Below are 23334 nucleotides of genomic sequence, written 5' to 3'. Positions count from 1 at the left end.
TTTTACTACATTTATGCCTGTGTCATAGCAGATATGTGTCTATGTCCATGAATACCGTATCCATGTTTCTGTCTGCTTTAGCTCACTCTTCTAGGTCACTGAAAAGACAATATACATCTGTGTCCCTTCATTCATGAGCCATCCACTTATATCCGGAATGCCGACCGGCTGATGCCAGCGCTTCAGCTGCTCTGTTTGAGAGTTGGCCCGTGCCAAGCAAGAGCCCTCATCCTCCATCGGTCCAGCTCTCCTCTGTGCTTTAGCACTCCTACGCCATATGTCCTTGGTAAAGGAAAGACCCCTTCCCCCCCTTCCGACACCCATTCCCTCCTCCCTCCCGTCTCTAGTCCCACCATAGAAGATGCTGATCTGGCAAAATCTCTTTGCTGCCCCATCAAGTCCTGATCTTTATCCATTTCCCACATGTGCATTTTTTCTAAGGTCCCAAAGCAAAAATGTTTGATTTCACCTTTTTTTCTTAAATAAATATATATAAGGGGGGTTTAAATTCTCAAACGCATCCCAGGGGCAAACAGCTAAATCTGCTGCCATGACTTTATTCTGGTGTGCTGGTCTCATGTGCTGCCACTGCATCTTTTTTCACTTCTGCAAATCTTGACTCAGTCCTCCAGATGGGAAAACCTTACTATGACTCACATCTTGAGAGCAGCTCAAGGATTCTTTATAATCCAAACTATTGTCCATCCTCTGCTTACCTTGGTGGCATGTACGTGTGCATTTGAGTTTGTTGACGACAAACTATCCATCTGCATGCATATGTTGGCAGGCTGGAGGTAGACTGACACATTTCCTTCACCATGTTACCATAAATCTATTGAAGGCAGCTTTCAATGTCATGGCAAAGTACAATACAGCGCTCACTTCTCTGGAGAGGGACAGAGTGTGGGGGGGCTTTAATGGAGGCTGCACAAAAGAGACGATCAAGAGAGAAAGAACATAAGAGGGCACGAGGGTTGGGTCAGATGGCAAAATTAAGAGACAAATAGGGAATTTGATGTAGGAACGACAGTTTTTCCTTTAATGCTTTTGATCTGTGGCACCTGAAAGAGTTCAACGTGCAAACCCCCCCCCCAAAAAAAAACAACAACAAAAGGATTACAGGGCATGGAGGCACTGTTAGATCTCAAATCCTCTCTTTCTGTGCAACATCAGGCAGAGACAGGCACAGCGGCACAGCAGCAGGCATTCTTGCAAGCATAAGGGAAGCAGCGATCAGGGTAGCAATCCAAGCACATTTACCAGAGGAGGCGAGAAGAAGGAGGGAGCGAAGGAGGAGGAGAGGGGATGAGAGGGAGCAGATCTATGAGCGGAGAAGGTACAGAGGAGAGAGGGAGGGATGAGGCAGGAGGGAGGGGGGTGTTGCATGCTCACAGAGTGTGACAGAGATAGAGCGAGAAAGCAAGGAGGGAGGCTCAGGGACAGAGAGGAGAGCACAGAGCTCCGAGAGAGGAGATGGAGCACTGAGGCAGAGGCAGCAGGAAGGACTGAGATCTGCACGCAAACGTGAATAGAAGAGAGACAGGAGGGAATCAGTGGAGGTGGAAGAGGAGGAAAGGGGGGGGGAGTGATGCCAGATGATGGAACCTAGAAACAGGTTGGACAGCTTTCCATTCCTGCCCTCTGCAGCAGACATGACTCTGGGCACTGGACTGTGCCGAAATTAGCCAGGGGGACGACGACGGGCAGGACAGAGGGTCTTCGGAGAGCTGCCTCAGGTTCAGTCTTGCTGGATGCAGTAAGGCAGCTGATTTATTACTGAGGGGCTGGGTGGCAGCGTGTTTGCAAGTGTATGCGTGTGTGTGTGCCTGTGTGTGTGCAGGATTTTATGGGTCTGTGTGGCGCTCCGAGCTGCGGGGAGCGACCATTCCTCCAGTCATAAAGTGACATTCAGCAGGCAGGAGCTTTGTGTTCTGGTGTGGGTCTGCAGTCCACTGTAGGAAGTAGGAGAGAGGGAGTCGGAGCTGTCATCGAGCAGAAACTATGTGTGTGTGTGCGTTTACGGTGAGCTTAGCCAAAGTGGATCAGCTCTATGTGTTGTGTGTGAGTGTTTAGGTTAGAGCACCAAGGGTGCAGCAAAGACAAAGATACACAATGCAAGGACGAGTGGTGAATGACACCAATGGTCGAGAGTGCAGCTGAAGTACAAGGAGTGCCCCAGGAGTAGAAGGGGACGAAGGAGAGAGAGAGAGAGAGAGAGAGAGAGAGAGAGAGAACAGCTAGAGGACAGAAAGAGGAAAGTGGAACAGTGCGAGGGTGATCATGGCTGTCGTACAGTGAGCTATAGCATATGCTGTAGCGCAGAGCAGAGCGCTGCTGCAGGGGGGAGGACAAGCATCACTGCACTGTGGAGGAGGTAGTGGGGAGGTGGTGGGGGGGGGAAGCAGTGAGTTCAGCACCCAGAAAGGGGACGCACTCTAGGACAGTCCCAGAAGAAGACACCAACGCCGAGAAAAGAAGCCAGGTCAGCGAGTAGAGGTCAGAAAGGACCTGGAGCTCGGTTCAGGCGGTCATAGGCTGGTCCTGCGGGCCAGAGGAAAGCCGAGGAAAGCCGAGGGTCCTGTTTCCTGTGACGCTGCTGCCGCCGGTCCATCACCATGGGAGAATGGACCATCCTGGAGAGGCTGCTGGAGGCAGCTGTCCAGCAGCACTCCACCATGATCGGGAGGTAAGGCACTGACCGGTATAAAAATGTTCTTCTCTCACGTTTGTGTTGTTTTGGTGATATTAACTCGAGGTGTGTGCTTTCATGTACAGTACCTGTACATGAAAGCCCCCCCCCTCTAAACACCCAGCTCCTCCTCCAGGCTTGTCCCAGAGCTCTCTCCTCAGTCTTCCCTCATTTTCTATTTCCACCCTCTCCTCACAATTATCCGCCTCTCGCATCACTAGTTAAGGGATAAACTAATTGCACATAATCAATACCAGGCTTTGATAAGCATTATGGTTAATGCAGAGAGGGTCCTTAGTTGATACTAGCTAATAGCCTGGGTATTGATAGATTGAGCTTGGCCAAAGACCAACAGGACAGAAGGAGGAGAGGGGAGTAGAAGTGAGAGAGCAAAGATGTGGAAGATGAAAGCAAGGTGAGGAAGGTAGAAATCAAAGGTGGGAGAGACCGACATTTGAAGAGTTTTTGTGTTTAACTTTTAGAAAAAGTTTGTTAGCTCCTTTTGGCCTGCACTAACCTTCCTCCTTATGATCATACGCTGGGATCGCTTCTTATGTCCACAGCGAGAACAGTTTGCAGCGATGAAGTGAAGAAGAAAAAAAGGTTCTTCTTAGATTGTGAGTCGGGACATGCCGTGGAGACGTTCTGTACAATCTGCGTGAAATATGTGCTCCACATCATCTCCGTGTGATTAATGGGATGCAAAAGTGGAATTTTCCGCTCGACTGAACGCCATCCAAACGTCCCACTTGGATGTTCATTTGGAAAAGTGAACGTTGCCCAGCCTGTGAAACCAGGATGCGTCAGAGTGTCATTTGAGAATTTTCTCATTAGAAGACAAAGAAGATGGGAAACCTTTGAATCAGTTAATATGGCTGCTCTCTCTTCATTAACCCTGATCACAGGTAGTCTAGAGGGAGGGCATTCGCTAACCTTCTCCTTTCTAATGTGGCTCTTTTTTTACCCCTTGAAGAAGCAGGAACTGGCTAACACAGTGCCTTATTATTTTAAAAAAACCATTTTGTCACAATATAACCACAAACTTTAATGTATTTCATTGTTTTTCATTTGATAGAACAATATACTGATGACGATACTGCAGTGCATTATAAAGCCTAAGCTACAAAATCTAAGAAATGTACCATGCAGATTTATTTTATCCCCTTAACCGTGATACCCATAAATACAATCTAGTACTATCAGGTATCTAAAGATGCCACCTAAACTGTGTGTCTCAGTAACAACTCCACCAGATACTTTTGTCCCTCTAGAGCTTTCATAAAAGCAGGTAAGAGGCGCATTGTATCTTTGAAGGAACTGCAGAGATTGACAGTTCAGGTGGGAGGATGCAATATTACTTGTGCACTCAACAAATCTAGCCTAAAGATGGAAGATAAAGAGCAAGAAGAAAGCCGTTGTATTTTACATCCAGTCACGCAGGGGACACGGCAACCATGAAGAAGAAAGTGCCGTAATCATCTGAAACCAGACTTTTGTTTGCTACATGCAAAAGACTTTGGATGGAAAAGTAACATTTAGAATTACTCTGAAAACACCATTCCCAGTGTGAAACATGGTGGTGGCAGTGTCATGGTGTGGGGATGATTGGTAGAGTTGAAAGAAGGCAGTTGGTCAGAATGGTGGCTATAACTGCCTACCACATTTTTCCATATGATTTTTTTATATTTATTATATAACAACATCATCAGTAATAATAAAAATAGTTTTAAGTCATGTTTAAGTATATGTTTTTACTTTACAGTTGTTTGGCACTTTGTGTAGGTCGGTCATATAACGTCCAAATGAAATACATTGCAGTTTGTGGTTATAAGTGATTAAATGTGAAAAACTATAATATGTGAAAACTTTTGTAAGGCTCCATACGTACCTTATAAATAATCTGCCAAATTAATGATACCGCAACTGTGTCAAAGCAGCACAGATGATGTGGGTCTCTGAGACACGGGTGGAATATTTTGAGACATGTGTCCTGTTAGCTTTAGATGTGCCCCTGATCCAACACCAGATTCAAATAATTGAATTACCTCTGCATGTGTGTCCGATGTGAGGGAGACGCCTACATGCGGGACACCGTCCGGTGAGGAATGGAGTGATCTGGACTGAGGCATTCCCTGTGGTTCCCTTCCAACCAAGAAATTTCAGCCAGTTCCTATTTGTTTACTGAAAGAGGAATGACCTATGAATGGTCTAATGTTTTTGGTGGGACGAAAACCTGCAAACCAGCTTGATTTAGAGGTGCATTAAGCAATATCTTCGTTCATATAAATCACAAGTTTCCTTTCCACTCTTGGTTTCGTTGCCTATTCTCAGCAAGCTACTTCTAGACCTGAATCGCTACACAGACATTTTTCTAACTCCACTGAGCATCAGCCAAAGCAGAGTTGGCTGTTGAGCAGGAGCTAAGCTCACCTTCGTGACAATTTCACCAAACTTGGAGAGCTGGTGAAGGAAGTCGGCCCTTTAGGAAAACAAAATGGTACTCATATTTTTCTCATGAGCCAGAGGAGCAAACAAAGGCTAAAGCGACAGTGAATATTGGAATTACATTCAACAGGTGGCCAGACAAAGGAGACCAAAGGGATGTCCGTGTTGCTCTGTTTCTGCTGGATATGTGAGTAGGCAACTGTTTGCTAATATGTCAGCCATAACAACTTCATAAGCTAGATGCTAACTGTTGTGAACATGTTTTGGAGTCTTTCCGCCCCCTAGTGGTCAAAATAAAGAGAAAAAAAAAGACTTAAAGCAGCTTTGAAATCCTGTCCTGAATAAATGAAGGCTGAAAATCAATCTCTGGATAATTCAAGCCACCTACAGTCTTACAGAGGCACAGAAGCAACTCTCAATTTGTCTGCTACTTCTCCCAAAATCATAACGAACACTCTGAAGATGCAATGCGTTCCTGTAACATTCAGGCATGTGAACATTATAAAAAGGTTAACTCATTAAAAAAAAAAAGTACCACAGTTAAAGAAGCAGTGCTTTTCTAATTGTTGCAGATCAATTCTTCATGCCTTTTTTTGTCTTTCAGTGTTGAGAACTATCATATAGAAAGCTTTCTATATGACATAAATTTAGCTATCTTAACGATCCCATTCATGAGCTAGAGAAAACAGCACTCCCCTCCCCTCCATAGGGAGTAGTTTTACAGCCACCACAGCTATGCGATACAGTACTGATTACGCTGAGATGCTTTGTAAATAATCCCTCTGTATTTGGCCTCCCTCAGACTGTGTTTGTCCTACATGGCTCTTTCTAGTTGACCCCAGGGTATTAATTGTTACATTAGGAGCTTCCCAGTCTGTCTTCGATTCACTTTGACTAGGAAATAGGAGACAAGCTACATTGTCTTTTGTATTCACATTGTACATCATTTTTGGTCATAGATCCCTGAATATTTTTTTTTTTATCATGTGGTTTTCATATATAGCCTGTCTGCAGGAAACCCTAATTAAAAATAGTGAAGCGTACAGTAGCTTCCATATTATAAGTATTTAACTAGATTATTGCAGTTTATCATGAATCGATGGTCTGGAACTGGGCTTTCTACCTGTAGAGAGGCAATTATTATTATTATTTTTTATTTTTTTTGCAGTTTTAACAAATCTACTGAAGATAACAATTTGATTCCAAATCCTAAGCATGTGTCTGCATGGTCAGAACATTACTGACACCTTCCACATTAAATTATGACAATGATGTCTATGGACGTACCAGCAAATTGGAGAATTGTTCACCACTGGCACGGTTTTGTGCTGTGGAGGTGCCTCTTAGATTGTTACTGAGCCACTCCACACCAAATTACGTACAAATTTACGTACTGACCTCTATGGGTTGAAAGGTTCAAGTCTACTGCACCACTGACCACCCCCAGCGGTTTAGTTGGGGATGGTCAGGTGTGCTCCATTGCACTTGTGAACATAAACAACTGTGATGTACTGTGGCACCGTTGTGCATTGTGAAGTCTAACACTTCACAGGGTGTGGCCAGAGCATGCGGCCACTGTCGGAAAGACCGCATCACGACTTAGGAGCGTCCAGCCTGTGTGTGTCGTTTTTCCTTTTTTGTTTTCAACAGTTTTGCATGTGTGTGCCTGCAGCACAAACACTGTGTGTTTCCCAAGTAGAAATAGAAGATGTTTCCCTTTGACTGAAAAGTCTTCCCCGCATCACCCTGAAAACACGGTTGCATGCCTGTCATCTTTTTTTGAGCGCCAATCAACAAAGGTAGCTCCTCTGTCGGATGACTAGACTGTCTGATGAAGCTACAATTAAGCTGATTCTTAATTGTAGGTTTTAAGCTAACCTATGCCCAGGCATAGGACAGGTAATTAGCCCAGGAATACAGAAATAGAATCGGACCATCTTCATGGCGCGGCATAGGTTAGCTTAATTACGGTCTTGGAAGGAGAATGACAACTGAGAATTGCTTCTGTGCCTCTGACTAACCACAGGTGCTGTGCGTATGGTGACTCATTCAGAGACTGATGTTATGTATTGCGATCTGACTGGTCTGTGTACAGTGTGTGCATGGATAACCAACGTCTGTCATTGTGACTACGCCGATAAAGAAAGCATTGTCAAGGCTGCAATAACCCCGTTTGCAGATCAGAACCTTGTGCTTAAAGTTACAATGATGTGGGACTTTGAAGCATTAAATATGTTGAAAATAAGCCGCAGCCTGTCTCAGCTGCTCTGTCAGTTTGGGGAATTAATGAAGTTTCTGGTTGTAATGGGCAGAGGGAGCTTCCTAAGAGGACAGAGCCAGGGCTATTTGTGCACTCTATGTATTTAATTAAAATACATGCTTACAGAGATATTCCGGCCTATTTGATTAGGATTCATAATGGAAAGTACTTAGGTGGCATTAGTCAGCACTGTGCTGTCTGTGCTGTGCCTTGTGTGGATCTCTAAATGCATAACTGTCACAAAAATGAATAACAGATTTTATGCTGAGGGCACAGCTGTCTTAAATTGATTTGGCAGCCTTGATAATGTTGGTGGTTGTTTTGTGTCTCATGGGTTTATACATAATTTATTGATGAATCTTCTATGTTTCCACCTTTGTGAAAAACGTACAAATCCTGATTTGTTCATGGTCTTGAAATTTTTTTTTTCTTTTCAAAAATAACCCTTAAACTTCTGGATTTTTTCTGTCATATTACAATCATGGCTTTAAAGTTTTTGATTGAAATTTTATCTAACAGACCAACACACAATACTACATAATTGTGAAAGCTAGGACACATAGCTAGATCTGAAAAGTGTGGTGTGCACTTCTGAGTTGACGGTTTCTGAAACCTCCTTCAGATGAAAATACACATGCAGCTAGGGGTTTTGGAAAGCTTTGCACAACTGGAGACAACTAGAGTTGATGGAACGCAATAACACCTTCCAAGTCTTCCTATAGCTTCTCGATGGTCTGGACTTTGACTAGGCCATCTAGACATGGATATGCTTTGATCTAATCTGTTCCATTGTTGCTTTGGTTTTGTATTTAGGGCTCATGTCCTGCCAAACCCAGTGCCAAGTGTTTTGCAACCTTAAACTGGTTCTTTTCCTTGATTGCCCGCTCTAGCTCCAACCATTTTCTCATGATGTCGACCATCTTTTCTGTTATTGTTGAAAAGAAGTGTCTTTCACAGCATTGCTGTACCAATTTTCCATTAAAGCATATTTTGCAGGGTGCACAACTAGTTTATTCAATAGAAAAAAACAAATGTAGACCCACATTTTCATGCTGGTATTTGTGAAAAATTTCAAAACCGTGTATTATTTTCCTTTCACTTCACAATCACACACTACTCAGTGTTGGTCCATCCCATAAAATGCATTTAAGTTAGTGGTTGTAATGTGACAAAGTGTTAAAAGCCCAAGGAATAGTCTATGAATAGTTCTTGCACCATACAAGTGATTTTTTTAAAATACACATATTACAATTTGTACAAGTTGCGAATACAGTGCTTGTTCCTGCAGGGAAAACAAATGCTTATTAACTGCACTGATCTGCCAAAAGGATAACTAAATGTGGACGGCTGGTGTCTAGCATCTCCCACCATCTGCTTTTGTTCGTTTTTTTTTCATCCCCCTGTGTGATGTCAGCTATACAGAACAGTAACACAATACTGACAATAAAAAACCTAAGCTATTAGCTCTAACACACAGCGTACTTGAGAAAAAAAAGTATTTACATAATACATAATGCACAGGTTAACCAAGGGTTACACAGCGGATGCTTCTTAATGTAATAGGATTTGATGTCTTGCAGGTAGGGGGAAAAAAAGGGAAGGGAGGAAGGAAAGAAAGGAAGAGTGTCAATGCATCTTCAACAAGACTGCAATGCTGTAGTCACGCCAGCGCCAAAGACTAATAGAGGAGTAAGAAAGCACACGAGGCAGCAATAAATGGAAGCATAGAAGGATCTAAGAAAAGATCAAATGATAAAACCTGCCAATGGATAAAAAGGAGAAGTTGTGGAGATAGAACAACAAAAAGAAAAAAAAAAACTGCATTTAGGGAGAGTAGGACGCAGAGGAAGCAGAAAAAGTTTTCTCTCCGCAGAGGCTCGGTCCAGGGAATCTGTGTCAGAGCTGCTTTCTTTTGGAGCCGGTGCTGAAATAAAGAGAAAAAGAGGCAGATTATGTGTAACATGAATTTAGGAGATTAGCTAAAAAAAACAAAACAACTTTTGGCATGCTAATTTCTTACTCAGCATACATAAGAGGCATTTTTGTGGAAAATAATGTTGGTGTAAATGTCCAAATCAGTTCCCCCCACTTCATATCCTATGCAGGCATAACAAACTCAATCTATTATTTATAATCTATCACTTCTCACTTCAGCATTATAAATCATAAATTCTTAATAAATGTTGTGCTCTGCCTGTTTCGAGTTGCAACACGTGTCAAGTCATTCATTAAAAATGGATGCAGAACTGACCGGCCTTTTAATGCGGAGGAAAAAGTGGCGAATGAAACACCTCGCTGCCGCGAAAGCTCGGGAGAAAAAAGGAAAGGAGAGCCGCGCAATGTTGGATGACACTTGGAAATCCTTGTTTGCTGAATTTAAGAGCAGAAAACACACAGTCTCTGCCGCTTTTCACTCTTGTGGGTTTTAACGGACACATTCTCTTCACTTTTCCCCTAAATGGGTCAGGATATCCACAAGACGGAAGTACCCTGCATTAAGGAGGGCACTCTAGTTCTCCTAAAATAATCCAAGACACAGGAATGCTCTGCTGGAATTGAGGGCATCATCCTATCAGAAACACGAAGACGGGACACATTTCATGTAACTTTCAAAAGCCTTACCCTGAAAAAGACCCGTTCTGCCGTAGGGAGGGATTTCGATGCAAAGGGGAATGTTGTCGCCAATATTCAAGCGACGGGTTAGAAATCGTAATCCATCATCCATTGCTGCTGCGATTTGAAATGAAGTGTTTCTGCGTGCGTCCAGAGTTCCCATTGCTTTATTTGTGCAGCAGCTGACGCTGAACATCATTGATTATTCTATTCGACGGGGCGATTTTTGCAGATAAGCAGAGTTCGGCTTTTGTTCAGCACCGGCTGTTATTCGTTTTAGCAACCAATCAGCGATGTGTGTTATTTGTGCAGACTTTATAAGGCGCTACGAATGTGAACTCTATGAATCACACGCATGATCCATGTTGCCATAACTTCGCACATGAAATGAGGCATTTACAACTCCCAAGCATCCACGGAAGTACATTACTGCTTGTTCTATTGGACTGTAGGCTGATTGAACTCAGTCTTTAGAGATTACCTGGCAAAGACTAACAATAGGAGTCTAACCAAATCAATGAAACTGCCTATAAAACAAACCAACCTTTCAAACTGCGAGAACTAAAGAATCTGTAACTGTACGTAACCCTCCATCGGGGGAAAAGCAGGAGATTAGTCTTTTCCCTGCACTAATGTTGAGCTCCATAAACGTAAGAACAGATATTTACTTTCTTGCAGATTTCAAAATCATGATGACCAAAAAACAGCGGTGATTAGCCAATTTCAGGTTAAATTTCACTACCCATGCACAGTCCAGTACAGTAAAATAACACTTCATTACCGCTGCATCCCACTTAACAGACTCACCAATGATGTTGCAGAATCCAGTTTTCTGGAGAGCAATAGCTATTTTATCAGTACATACACTTACAGTTTTTATTAAACTCATGTTTTCTCCTGATGACGATGTTTTCATGTGGCTTTGCTAGGGTTAAGCGCTAGGCTAGTGGTAGAATTTATTCTCTGTTTTGGTATGACTTGTTGATATTTAGGTCTGTCAGATATTTCAATAAAGTTCGAGGAGATCACCTGTAGACAAACGAAAGATTTTATGCTTCCCTTTAAACGTTTGTAAAATTTAATGACTAATGTTTCAGCCAAGGGCAACACAGGAGAGGTTGCATGGCACAGACAAACAGGAAGTGAATGTCACTGTCAAGGATATCGTGCAGCTTGTTGGGATGAATCAGCAAAAATAATATGCATATTCTGTTATAAAGTTCTGCAAGCTGTAGCATTTTTAAATACAGCATTATAGCTGGGTTCAAACTGAAAATGTATGTAAAATTATTCCCATTGATAAAGCAAGTTCCATCTGAGGGGCATACACGTTCAAAAAAAATTTAATTTAATAAGGATCTAAGTGGGTGTTTGCATTTCCTGTCAGTGGCTCGTGGGTGTTCCTCTCGGTCATGCACAGTAAATCAAATATGTAAAAAATATATGGCCGTACACCGCAGTCGGTTTTGAAGTTGTAGATCTAATTCGAAGCTTTCAAGTGTGAGCTGAGTTTCTAAATAACATGGAGGAAAAAGGGAGTGGAAAATATTTAGATGAGATTTCGATTGTTGCTTTTCTTTCTGCTAATGCTGTCATGTACACAAAATCAGAACGAGGTTGAATTCAGTTTCTACAGAGCTGTTTGTTATGTCTGATTTATATTGTGCAGCAGGGCGATGATTGTAAAATAGAGATTAGGGTCTTCTGCCTACTGCGACTTGGAGTAAATCATCATAAATGGTCAAAGTAACAGTAAAACCATTGAAGAAAAAGTCGATTGTAACAATGGCTGTAATCCCATTCAACATTTTTATATTGCTTAATGAGAGGGGCAGACATTTCGACGTTCCATTTTGTGTTAAATTATTTGAATTACATTGCTCATCACCACATTACGTAGTATAACCCAAAGTAGACAAAACAGCAGGAACTGACAGATCCTACATCAACAGCAACTTGTTTTTTAGGGTCACACAGGCAAAATCTCTGTGTTGAAAAATTCACAGTTGAACTTGTTTCAAGCTACAAAAACTGTAGCAAGTGAGTTGCCTGACAGCTTGAACTCCCCGTAATTTACTTTAGTGAAGTTTTTATTTATTTATTTATTTTTCCCTGCAAAGCTTTAATTTTGAACAAAATTATTCATGGACATTTCAGTGTTAATGTCAGATCAGATTTTCTTCCACATCCTTGGAGACCCGTCCACATCTTCGCTTTCTCCTGCACAAGATGGCCAAGTGGGGCTGAGCCAAGCCGGTCGAGTCAGGGTCCAATATGACGGGAGAGGAAAACATGTCCGTGTCATCTGCTTCAGCTTTGTTCAGAGTACAACAAATAACAGATAAAGTAGTTTTGTTTCATTCAAACTAACATGCTTAAGGAAAAAAATATAATTGGAATATTTTCCACATAAATGGCTGCAGAAAGGTGACATTTAATTTAGCAGGTGATTTTAATGGTGGAATGAATGTTTCCTTAAAACAAAGGGGGAGGTGAAGAAGTAAAAGTAAAGCAATCAAAGACTAATCTCCAAAAAGAAATGTTTTGCTCCTAGTTAAAATTGTATTCCTGACATGTTTGTCTCAGAAATTCTGACGAGCAAATAAATGATTTATGGAATATTTTTTAAAAGCACTCATTTTGATCCAATCAGCATAAAGTGCTGGTTTGGACTCAAATGGAAATGCTGATGTGATTCATTTGAAGCTTTTGGCTTATTTCAGATGTTCTGTACGCACAGGCATTGGCGTTCTTCGCTTGAATAGAAATGAAAGGGTAGTTTCAGATGACATAAAGACAAATGAGATGTGGAAAAGCCGGATCTGGTGTGCGGCGCAGTCATGCATGGCTAGGCAGACAGAAAAGCTTTAATCACAATCCTTTAGCTTTTTTTTTTTTACCTCCTACCTGTTGGGCGCCTCAATCTTTATTTTTCCTCCTTTCTTGTTCTTTATTCCTGTTAAACAGCTGGAGTTCAATTCCCTCAGAGATGCTGAATGAAGTAGTGAAATAATTACATCTCTGTGACTATTAATTCTTGCTGTTATACGAACAAAACCTAAAGATTTTAATTCTAAAATCATAAGGAAACAACAGAATCTCTTACAAATCTCTTAATTGAAGCGCCTCAGCTGAGGGAACACAAATTTAGCCCGTATTAAAAGTAATTGTGGCGCCCACTCTCAGTGGCACCCCTGGCTGTCGGCTTCACTGCCTGATACGTGGGCAAAGCCTGAAACTATTAACAGTTTAAGAGGGGAGTGCGGATGAGGAGAAAAGAAATGTCTGCACTCTGATAATTAAGCTGCCTAATTTTGAGGCCTGGTAAGGTCTTTATTCATTACACGGTGCCATCAGTAATCAGTGGAGCTTATTATTGAGAGCTTATGGGCGGGAGGGATATTTTTGCCACAGATAGTTCTAATCGCGAACACCCTTCCAGAAACTTTTGTAATAATTTACACCTTAAGTTTTGTTGTTAAAGGTGCAGTAAGTAATTTTTCTGCTATGTAAATTATTCTCAATGTGAACGCTCCCTGGAGTTAAGGTTGGGTATTGAGCATTAATGATCGAACAGCATCAAGAAAACCAAAAAACACAGAAAACAGGTTAGGAAAAACGTTATTGTGGAGCAAAATGATATATATTTTTAAAAAGATTCTTGTAATTCTGGGATGACGAACCAAGGCACGTTGAACTTGATCTATTTTTAGATTAAGAAAATTTAAGTTGATGTCATTTAGTAAAAGTTAGAGACATTCTTGCTTTTTTATAGCTGTAAACAAACACTTCACATCTCCACGAAAGCACAAACCCCACTGCAAAATATGGGAGATGGGAAGGTCAGTGGAGTTAAAATCTTCACATTTCTGGTAACTTTTAATAATTGAATTGCCTAATTTTGGGGCGGGGTGAATGCTTCAGGACAGATTCTCTGCATGCACAGAATGTTTTACATGTTTTAAAGCAAGCAACTATTTTATGCGAGAAGGCAAAGCAGTGTGTTTGCTGATGCATCTGCTCCTGTGCCATAGGGGGGCTCTGTTCTCCCTGAAGGCCTTCAGCAGCAGCTGTTGTATGAATGAAGTTTTTTTGTGTTGCGTGTGTGTGCGTGTGCGTGTGAAAGCCTCTGGGAAAGACAGGGCTTGCATGTCCAGCCAACACACCAGCTGAAGAGCAGCAAGCATAAAGTGAAACACAAATCACACAGGTCAGTCAGCAGACTCGTTCGAAGGGCTTCTCAAAGCGAAGCGCGACGCCCGTATCTCCGCTTCCTCCACTTGCCGTCCCTCCAGACCTTTACTTCTGCTTGTCCACGAGCCGCTGTCGGTCTTTGAAGTTTTAGGAAAATGCCAACTGTCGTCTCTGCGGTGCAAATAGATAAAAATGAGCAGCTCTGAATGTGAAGTCACGTGGGGCGGGGGGAGAATGGGAGACACATCAGTTTTCTTCAAATCCTGAAATGTCTATTGGACAGCAATGGGGGATTTCAGAGGCCTCTGAAATTATAATCATTAGTCTCAACTAAGAGGAAGTCCTCTGGGAGGAAGGCAGCTAAATGAGGTGATGAGAGGGAGACTGATGTGGGTGATCTTTTTTTTAAACCCATAATTTAAAGAATCATTTGCTGAGGGATCCATTTGTTGGAACGCCTGAATCTTTTTCATGTTGTCTTTAGCAATTTTGCTCAGCGAGTGAGTTTATTTTTAGAGCCTTCCCTCGGGGTGTGAGAACACTTAAGATTCTGAACCCCCTTTTTTTCATTAATTATGATGGCTATTGAATATTCTGCAGGTTCAGGCCTCTGGGCTTTACTGTCCTGATCTGCTCCAGCTAACAGTATTGGCTTGTTATTCTGCGGGACTTAAAACACTGATGTTTGCAGATAACCTCGGTGCACCGTGTTCTGCTAATGCAGCAATCCGCCTCATGCTGATTATCCTGTTACCCAGCACTGGTGCGCACACACACACACACACACACACACACGCATACACATACACACACTCTTGAAAACACACAAAGCGTTCAATACATGCAATGTCTTGGGATCTTTTCTTTTTTTTTTTTAATGACAAAAATTGCTTCAGCACAGACTGAATGACCGTAGCTGCAGTATTGAACATCCACAGGTTAAATCTGCAAAGTAACCACTGAGGTGAACAAAGCTGCAGTGAGAAAACCGCAGCCAGAAACGGCTGCCGGCACTGCGACGTCAAACAAAAGGCTTGTCCTCAATAATATTGCAAAAAATCTGGCCTTTAATGTGATTCACGCTGCGCTAATCAATTAACGGAAACCTAAACATTTAGACACATCAGTTTTCTCACTTCAAAATATTCTATTATTGTTTTAAGAAACAGATCTAAGCTAATTAGATCAGAGTTATAAAGTGAAAGAAGAAGTGTATAAATATAAATATTTTACACAGGACAAAATATGAAAAGTGTGGTGCCATTTGTATTCAGCCTTTCTTACCTTAACACCCCTCAATAAAATCTAATATGATTAACTGTTTTAGAAAAATTACTTCCTTAGTATAAAAAGTACATATATGCATACGACAGAATATTTATGGAAGAGTACCAAGAACATAAAGCAATGTTGAAAAAAAAAAAAGCCAAGAAGGAGGCGTTCTGCTCAGATGAGATCCAGACTGAATGTCAGGGTCTCTGTGTGTGTGTGGCATAAAAGTCTTACAGTAAGACAAGGTGGTGGCAGGATGATGCTTAGGAGAAGAGAAGCTTGCCATGGTTTATGGGCGGGTAGATGGAAGACAATGATCCAAAACAAACAGTCAGACCTTTAAAACCATAAAAAAAACTAAATTATGAGTTACTTTCTGTTGGGCTGTTAGATTCAAAATCCCAGTAAAATACACTGACGTTTGTGGTTACAACTGATCAAATTGTCCAAAGAAAAAAAGTTAAAAAGTACAGAACAGAAGAGTATTTCTGCAAAGCACTGCAAGTAGCTTATTTAATTTAAAAAAACGACCGACTTGGTATTTATGCAGCCGCTTTCCGCTTACAATATGCATAAATGGATATACAAGAAAAGCATAAAAAGAGCTACCCTCATGAATCAAAGTTAGAGAAAAATCAATCTAAAATCTTTTTTATTATTAGTCACTTCAGGTAAAACAGGGAATTTATGATCAATCATACATTTAAACCCAAAAGAGAGGTAAAGAGTTTAGCAAACCTCTTCACAATTTCAGCAACAGATTACAGAGCTGCTGCTCCTTCACATAGGATGTGGTAACTGCTATTATTAACATAAATAAGTAAAACACATAAAGAAAGAAAAAATCTTTTTTGACCATTTTGATACAATATGAGTCATACTCTTGAAATATCTCTGAATACTGCAGATGTTTTTGTTTTATTTTCAGGAGCTGAAAGGCATTCGAGCCTCCATGAGTTCAGATCGTCACACGCTTGTAGTTTACGGTTAAACCTCTGATTCCTACCTGATTCTATTTCATTTAATTTTATAATCTAAGACGATAAATCACCCAACGATCACACGATGTGAAAAAACAATTCTATAAAAACATACGTCATCATGTCAGGGACTTAAATTGTCTAACACCATCTGTGTAAAGGTTGTACATTGTGTAACAGATTGCAGTAGCTTTAATTAAAATGAACAGCATACCGGTTAGTTTACTTTAAAGTACTAACAAAGGGCTTGCAGTATATGTGAAGTGAGAGTGTTTATAAAAGGAACGAAGCCACAAATGAATGCACACAAAAATGACTCTTGAGAGTTCAGACCACCACTAATTAAGCCTCAGTAAGCTGGATGAGAGGAGCGTTTAATGAGCAGGCCACTGGTTTGCACCGAACATCTTGCATATTTCCAGTTGACTGCTAAGTGGTTATATGCTAAATTACATTGCAGGGATCGTATACGTTGTTGATTATTGGTGAAACAAGCCATCTGTTGCGAAACAGCTTCTATAATAGATCAGACAGAAACAGAAGCAACAAAGCAAAATCGTTTCCGCATCAGAAAGCCGCCTCGTCTTTGATTTCTTCACCATGTGAACATTGGAGGTAGGGGACTGAATTAGTTTTACCACGCAGTACGTGTGTAGTCTTTATTGACAAGGGGAAAAAGGTTGATTTTTAAACAAAACACAATGTAACTTTTGTCGATTAAAACAGAATGTGAGCAAATATTACAGTTAAATATATGCAACCAAAAACGTCCATGTCTGCTTGCATCAAATACCGAGTGGAGGGTTTTGATACGAGGGAAATGGTTCTCCACCCAGAGTGTTATCGTAGGCGTGAGCGTTACACTGTTCGGCACCATAAAGAAAACGCTGCCCGACTGAGTGTTCCTGCATGTGTTTGCGTTTCCACTAAATGGAAAATAGTTGCCCCCATGTTGGGGCACATTGCAAGCACAGTTTTCAAACACAGTTTCCATTTCCGAAAACAAAATTAAAGGGGAACTGTTCAAAATTATTCAGAGCTTTACGCAAGAAACGGCAAAAGGTGCATCAGTTTCCGCTCAAACGCTTTGCTGCCGAACCTCCTGATCCCACCGAGGCTGAGTGAACAGAGCCACGACGCTTCATGTAAATTACATGCAAGATCTTAAATTCAAAACTTGCAGGGAAGCTGTGCTCAGTCGGGTTATCAAACACACTCAGAGTCAGCGTAGCATAGGCACTCGCAGCTGCTTTGAGCACAGGCTGCTGGATGTGTTCACCATTTTTGCACACATGGCTGAGTCTTTGTCTTTGTTTCTGCATCCCCGAGTCTGTCTTTAAAAAAAAAAAAAAAAAAAAAGTATCACACACAAGCAGATAAACACAGGTGGGGCAGGAACAGCCGTAATGCAACACTGCTCTATTTTAAGTCTGCTTTATGTCAACACATGCTCCTCTCTGCTCTTATCTTCACCTGCCTCTCACTTCGCTTTAACAAGCTGTCACCCCAGTCACGCTCTTCAGAGACGTTTATTATTTCCCTCCACTAGGAAGCCTGGATTCAGACACTTTCGCTTCCCTTTTATCAATCTTTGCAGTGCTCTTTTCCCCTAACTTTGTTCTTTCCTCCTTCCAGAATTTTCACCCTAATACAGATAGAAAGTGTGGCAGTCCACTTGTTCGTAAAAGAGACATCAATACTGCGTCACTTTAGCCCTCCTTAGAAGCACGGATCCTTAGCGAATGCCGTCTACCAGGGGTTTTCTAACCTATTTTCTCCGTCCCCTAACTTGTACAGCAAGTGTCCCTGTTGTGCGCAGGAGCAAGTGTTTTAAAAGTGATTACCTCCTCCATGCAGGAGGGCTACAGGCACATCCTCTGCATTGTGGCGTGAGTATCGGGGAGCCCCCGTGATGCGCAGGCTTTCCTTGCTCATTAAAAAGAGCTGAGTGTGCGGCCCTAAAGCCCCAGTCCTCCTCCGCAGTGCCCAAGCTGGATCGACACCAGAATGTAACAGTGCAGCACATCAGTCTCTCAGAGGCCTTAAACAGCAGCTGCACCACTCTGTAGCTCTGCTGCTCCCCGGACACGGCTTTCTATAACTGCAGCAGCGCTCTAATAATGCTCAATGGGAGGTCCTGACAGGTTTTAGAACAGCCACCCTTGACAGCTCAGCATTTATGCGTCGGGGAGAAAAAGCTGACAATAGTTTGACGATGCGAGTCTTTTAAGAGAGGATTTGCCTGAGTCTTTGTTTTGATAAGTGCAAAGAATTTAAAAGCGACTCGTCGCCAAAAGCTCTTAAACTGTGATGCTTAGACGTAGATTAAACCTTTCCTGGTGGCCATGAGGGTCAAAGTGCAGCAGCATGTAGGAAACCCTTCAGTGCAACAGAGAAGTTAATAGGGATCATTGTTGCAGTTGTGGTAAAAAGAGAAAACACCATCAATAAGTTCAGCGGTTTATTTGTGCATGATGGAGGGTTTTGCTTCCTCCTTGTTTAATAAATAGCAACATGGTGGAATCTAAGCTTTATGGGGTTTTTACTCTTAAAAAACATTAACATAAAAAGTGAACATCGGAGGGTCCGTTCGTTTAAATGTTAAAACCCAGAAGGTTTTACCATGAATGTTCGGAACCATTTACATGTCGTCTCCAGGGGATTCGTTCGCATGAATTCAGGTCAATTCAACTCGGTTTAACAGAAAACCGCTTACAGCACCAACACTCAAGTCACATGTCAGCCCACTTTAAAGAGAACTACATTTGATTCAGTTTGGCTCAAGCCAAGCTCTTCCTGCAGCACAAATCATGTCAAACCAGGAACAATTTTATTGACATAAAATCCATGTAATTCAAATAACTTGGTTTTAGTTACTAGATTTTAATTTCAGATAATTTAAAACTGAAGTCGGTGCAATCAGCTCCTCGGAGTGTAGTTAATAAGTTCAACACAGTTCGGTTCAGTTCCTTTATTGTTGCTCAACTCAGTTAACATCAGCTGAATTCAGTTTGGTGAGTTTTTTTATTGCACCAGGACACAACCAGTTACTGTCAGTGAAGCTCAATTCAATTCACTTCAGTCCAATTAGATTCAATTTAATCAGTGCACGCCTCGTCACTTTAAAGAAAATAAAATCAATCTGATTAATTTTGTTTTTGATTAGGTGTTTTAAGCACAAATACATACAAAATTGTTCAGCTAATTTCTGCAGATCTCAGTCTTTTAAATTTGTTTAAACTAAATGAATTTCAGTTTATTTCAGCTCAACTACGCTTATTTCAAGAATACTCATTAATGCCATGTAACCCAAGTGAACTGAATTGAGTAAAGTTTAGTTCATTTCAGTTCATTGCAAATTAACTAACAGCAGTTAATTTAAACCCAACTCAGTTCAGTTTATCTGAATTTAGGTCAACAACAGCAACTTTTGTTCTATTTCTTACAGTTCAGTTTATTCTCACTCTGATTGGTTCAGTTGAATAAAATTCAGTTAATAGTGTTAGGTCACTTTAAGCTATTTAAAAAGAAATTCAGTTCAGTTTAGTTCTGTTTAACTTCACATCCTATTTGTTTCACATCAAGTCACGCATTTATTTGTTTCTGTGTTTTCTGCAAAATTTCTGCTTGATTGATGTGTTGAATATAATATAAGAGAGTTTTAATATTTCTGCTTCTTTTTTGTTCCATTTTGAAGGTTAAAGCTACTTGCTACAGGAAAAAGCCATTTTAACTGTTATAAGTAAAGATTACATATCTTAAGAGAAAGTGTCAACCTCTTCTGTTTTACTCTCTCTTGATCAGTGGTCTAACATTAACACAGTTTTACTTTATAGTTTGTTTCAGTATCTGAATAGTAGCAGGATTGAACACAAACACAAATATTCTAGCAGAGTTAGTCTTAAACTTACTTTCTGGCTGAGTTTTCAAGTGATTAGTGACTAAGAAAATTATTTTTTATAGCTTCATCTAAGTAAGTCACGAGCAAAAAGAAAAAACACTTAGAATATAGTGAACAAGAATTTCAGCATCTAAACTGAACAGTCACACACAGGTTTCCCTGCAGATTGGTACATCTGCTCCTCATTAACTGATGTCGTCTTTCTCCGCTCCCCTGCCTGCCTGCTCCTTCTTCTTTTGTGCCTCTGCAGGATCCTGCTGACAGTGGTGGTGATCTTCCGTATCCTCATAGTCGGGATAGTGGGCGAGAAGGTGTATGAAGACGAGCAAATCATGTTCATCTGCAACACCATGCAGCCCGGCTGCAACCAGGCTTGCTACGACAAGGCATTCCCCATCTCGCACATCCGCTACTGGGTCTTTCAGATCATCCTGGTGTGCACGCCGAGCCTGTGCTTCATCACGTACTCCGTCCACCAGTCCGCCAAAGCGCGTGACCGCAGCTACTCCCTGCTCCACTCTCACATGGACCACCACGGACACGGCCACCACGGTCGCCACCACGACCACCACGTTCGCAAACTGCACTCCCGCAACATCAACGGCATCCTGGTGCACCCCGAAAGCAAGGACGACCATGACATGGACGTCAAGGAGATCCCCAACGGACCCCGAGGGGCCCTTCCCACGCACAAAAGCTCCAAGGTGCGGCGGCAGGAAGGCATCTCCCGCTTCTACGTCATCCAGGTGGTGTTCCGCAACGCCTTGGAGATCGGTTTCTTGGCCGGCCAGTACTTCCTGTATGGCTTTAACGTTCCGGGGATGTTTGAGTGTGACCGCTACCCCTGTGTGAAGGAGGTGGAGTGCTACGTGTCTCGTCCGACGGAAAAAACTGTCTTCCTGGTCTTTATGTTCGCTGTGAGCGGCATATGCGTGCTGCTCAATCTGGCCGAGCTCAACCACCTTGGATGGAGGAAGATAAAGACGGCCATCCGGGGTGTGCAGGCCCGAAGGAAGTCCATCTGCGAAGTACGCAAGAAGGACGTCTCACACCTGTCCCAGGCCCCGAACCTGGGCAGAACCCAGTCCAGTGAGTCAGCGTATGTCTGACAGAGGCTTCTCCGCCTGGGAGCTCGAGGACCTTTGAAACTTTGGACGAGAGCTTTTCCCCGGCCTGCTCAGTAGGACACAAGACTGGCCACTGAACCCTTACTGGTCAAGAGCACAGACTCTGTGCAGTCACAACAACACGACATGTCACCCAAAAGAGTTTTTGACACTTGAAGACAAAAAGAACCACCCGCGAAAACTTGTATGTCCAGTTTTCTGACCTCTGACCTCTCCCTGGGTGACACTAGGTGCTTTCAGAGAAACTAACACTGAAACTGAGCATTTACAAATAACACTAAGATACTGTAAAGATAGTCTGAGGTTGAAAAATCTACAGTTCTTTCTTAGTTGCCTTTGCTGTAGGTCAGAAAAAAAGATGATGTAATTTTTTCCATATGTGCATATGCAAGAGCTTACGCGAGTGCGTGCATGCATGGATACGCAGGAGAGTGTGTGTGTGTGTGTGTGTATGGGAAACTGAATGCTAAATTATTCTGAATTACTGAAAGTAAGATAGTTATTTCTCATTGTTGGAGAATAGTCACTTGATGGATAAATAAGCACCTTTTTTCTTAAACGAGCATAATCTACGAGCACTAGAATGACCCTTGTGAACTGGAACACAGTATTTGTGTTGTATTGTTGTCGTCGCTGCAGGATTTCTGTTTTGGAGGAAAAAAAAACAAAAATGTCACATTTCTTCATGTGCTTTGATGGATCAGATGCCACAAAGAAAACGGACTGACAATGAGTTTTATTTCCAACACTGTGTCGGTGCTCTTCGTTGCTCCCGGTGCCTCCGAGACACGCCGTTTACTCTCAGAACCGAAAACCACGCCAGTATCCTTACGTCAGCTTGTAAAATGCTCTCGCTGCCGAGAGGGCTTGTGAATGGAGTGATTACACGCAGACCTTTTTTGAGTTAAACGGAGGGAAAATACAAAATAACGTAGTCACGAATATTTTAATGCGTAACCTCAGACCTTTTTCACAAGCACATTTGGTGCCATATTTCAAAGCTACTGTACATAGAGGAAATGTAGTAATTACACTTAGCCTTTTTCCCTGTCACATATGGATAGGCTACATGTGGGCGGGGAGCAGGGGCTTTGGGTGCTTCTGAAAATTAACCATAGATTGCAGCTTTAACAATATTTAGCATTAATGTGCTCTTTGTTATGCCTTCAACCCCCCCACCTCTAATGGAGACAATGTCCCACAAAGTCTTTTATTTCTTTCTTTCTTCCTTCCTTCCTTCTTCGGACTTTGAAAAAGGCATGTTACAGAAGCATTAATAGAATGGAATAGAATATGACATGTAACTTAAAAAGAGACTGTTTTATTTATTTGCATCCTGCTCCTGTGAAATGTAATATTCAGCATGCATGAAGAAGAAAAATATAAAGAGACACGACGAGGAAATCTCGTTTTATGGGGAATACCGAAAGCAGAAAATCGGAAAAGGCGCCTCAACTGCAGCAATAATAGACTATAACATGTGAAAAGAAATATGTGAATAAATGATTATGCAGCGATTCTGGTTGTATTGTGTTTTACGGTCCCAGTCGCATTTGCTTTCGTTTTTCAGTTGACGTGTTGGAAAGGTCAGAGCAGACATACCGGACTGAGCAAACCACACACATCAGCAGAATGAACACGGAGCATCAAAAGCACGAATTTAATGCACAGAGAATTCAGACCTTGTGGTATTAAATCATAATTAATTGCACTGAGTAGATCTAGGATGCATTTAGGTGGTAGTAAGCACATTTAAACCGTTTACACAATGTCTTGCGACAGCATTCATACCTTGTTAGGTGTTACACATTTCATAATTTCACAGCCAGATTTTTAATCTAATTTAATGGAAT

General features: G+C 41.7%; 1 protein-coding gene across 2 annotated transcripts; it reads left to right on the top strand.

Annotated features, from left to right (window-relative positions):
- The first annotated feature begins 1138 nt into the window (after positions 1-1138).
- On the top strand, positions 1139-22998 carry LOC103475735 (gap junction delta-2 protein-like). Of its 2 annotated transcripts, XM_008427571.3 has the most exons (3): positions 1139-2686; positions 5265-5321; positions 20605-22998. In XM_008427571.3, exons 1-3 carry the CDS (start codon positions 2616-2618, stop codon positions 21461-21463), a joined length of 987 nt encoding a protein of 328 aa, XP_008425793.1. In that variant the 5' UTR covers positions 1139-2615; the 3' UTR covers positions 21464-22998. The 2 variants fall into 2 exon arrangements, with proteins under 2 accessions (XP_008425793.1, XP_008425794.1); XM_008427572.3 differs by lacking the exon at positions 5265-5321 and having other exon boundaries at positions 1149-2686.
- Positions 22999-23334: the final 336 nt, after the last annotated feature.

The sequence above is a fragment of the Poecilia reticulata genome, chromosome 14, assembly GCF_904066995.2.
Source record: "Poecilia reticulata chromosome 14, P_reticulata-male-v2, whole genome shotgun sequence".
Lineage (NCBI taxonomy): Eukaryota > Metazoa > Chordata > Actinopteri > Cyprinodontiformes > Poeciliidae > Poecilia > Poecilia reticulata.
This window is presented reverse-complemented; position numbering and strand designations above follow the sequence as displayed.

Coding starts and splice junctions, on each gene's coding strand:
- LOC103475735 (XM_008427571.3), top strand. CDS start 2,616: ATGGGAGAATGGACCATCCTGGAGAGGCTGCTGGAGGCAGCTGTCCAG. Junction 2,687..5,264: donor CACTCCACCATGATCGGGAG/GTAAGGCACTGA, acceptor TACATTCAACAG/GTGGCCAGACAAAGGAGACC. Junction 5,322..20,604: donor GCTCTGTTTCTGCTGGATAT/GTGAGTAGGCAA, acceptor GTGCCTCTGCAG/GATCCTGCTGACAGTGGTGG.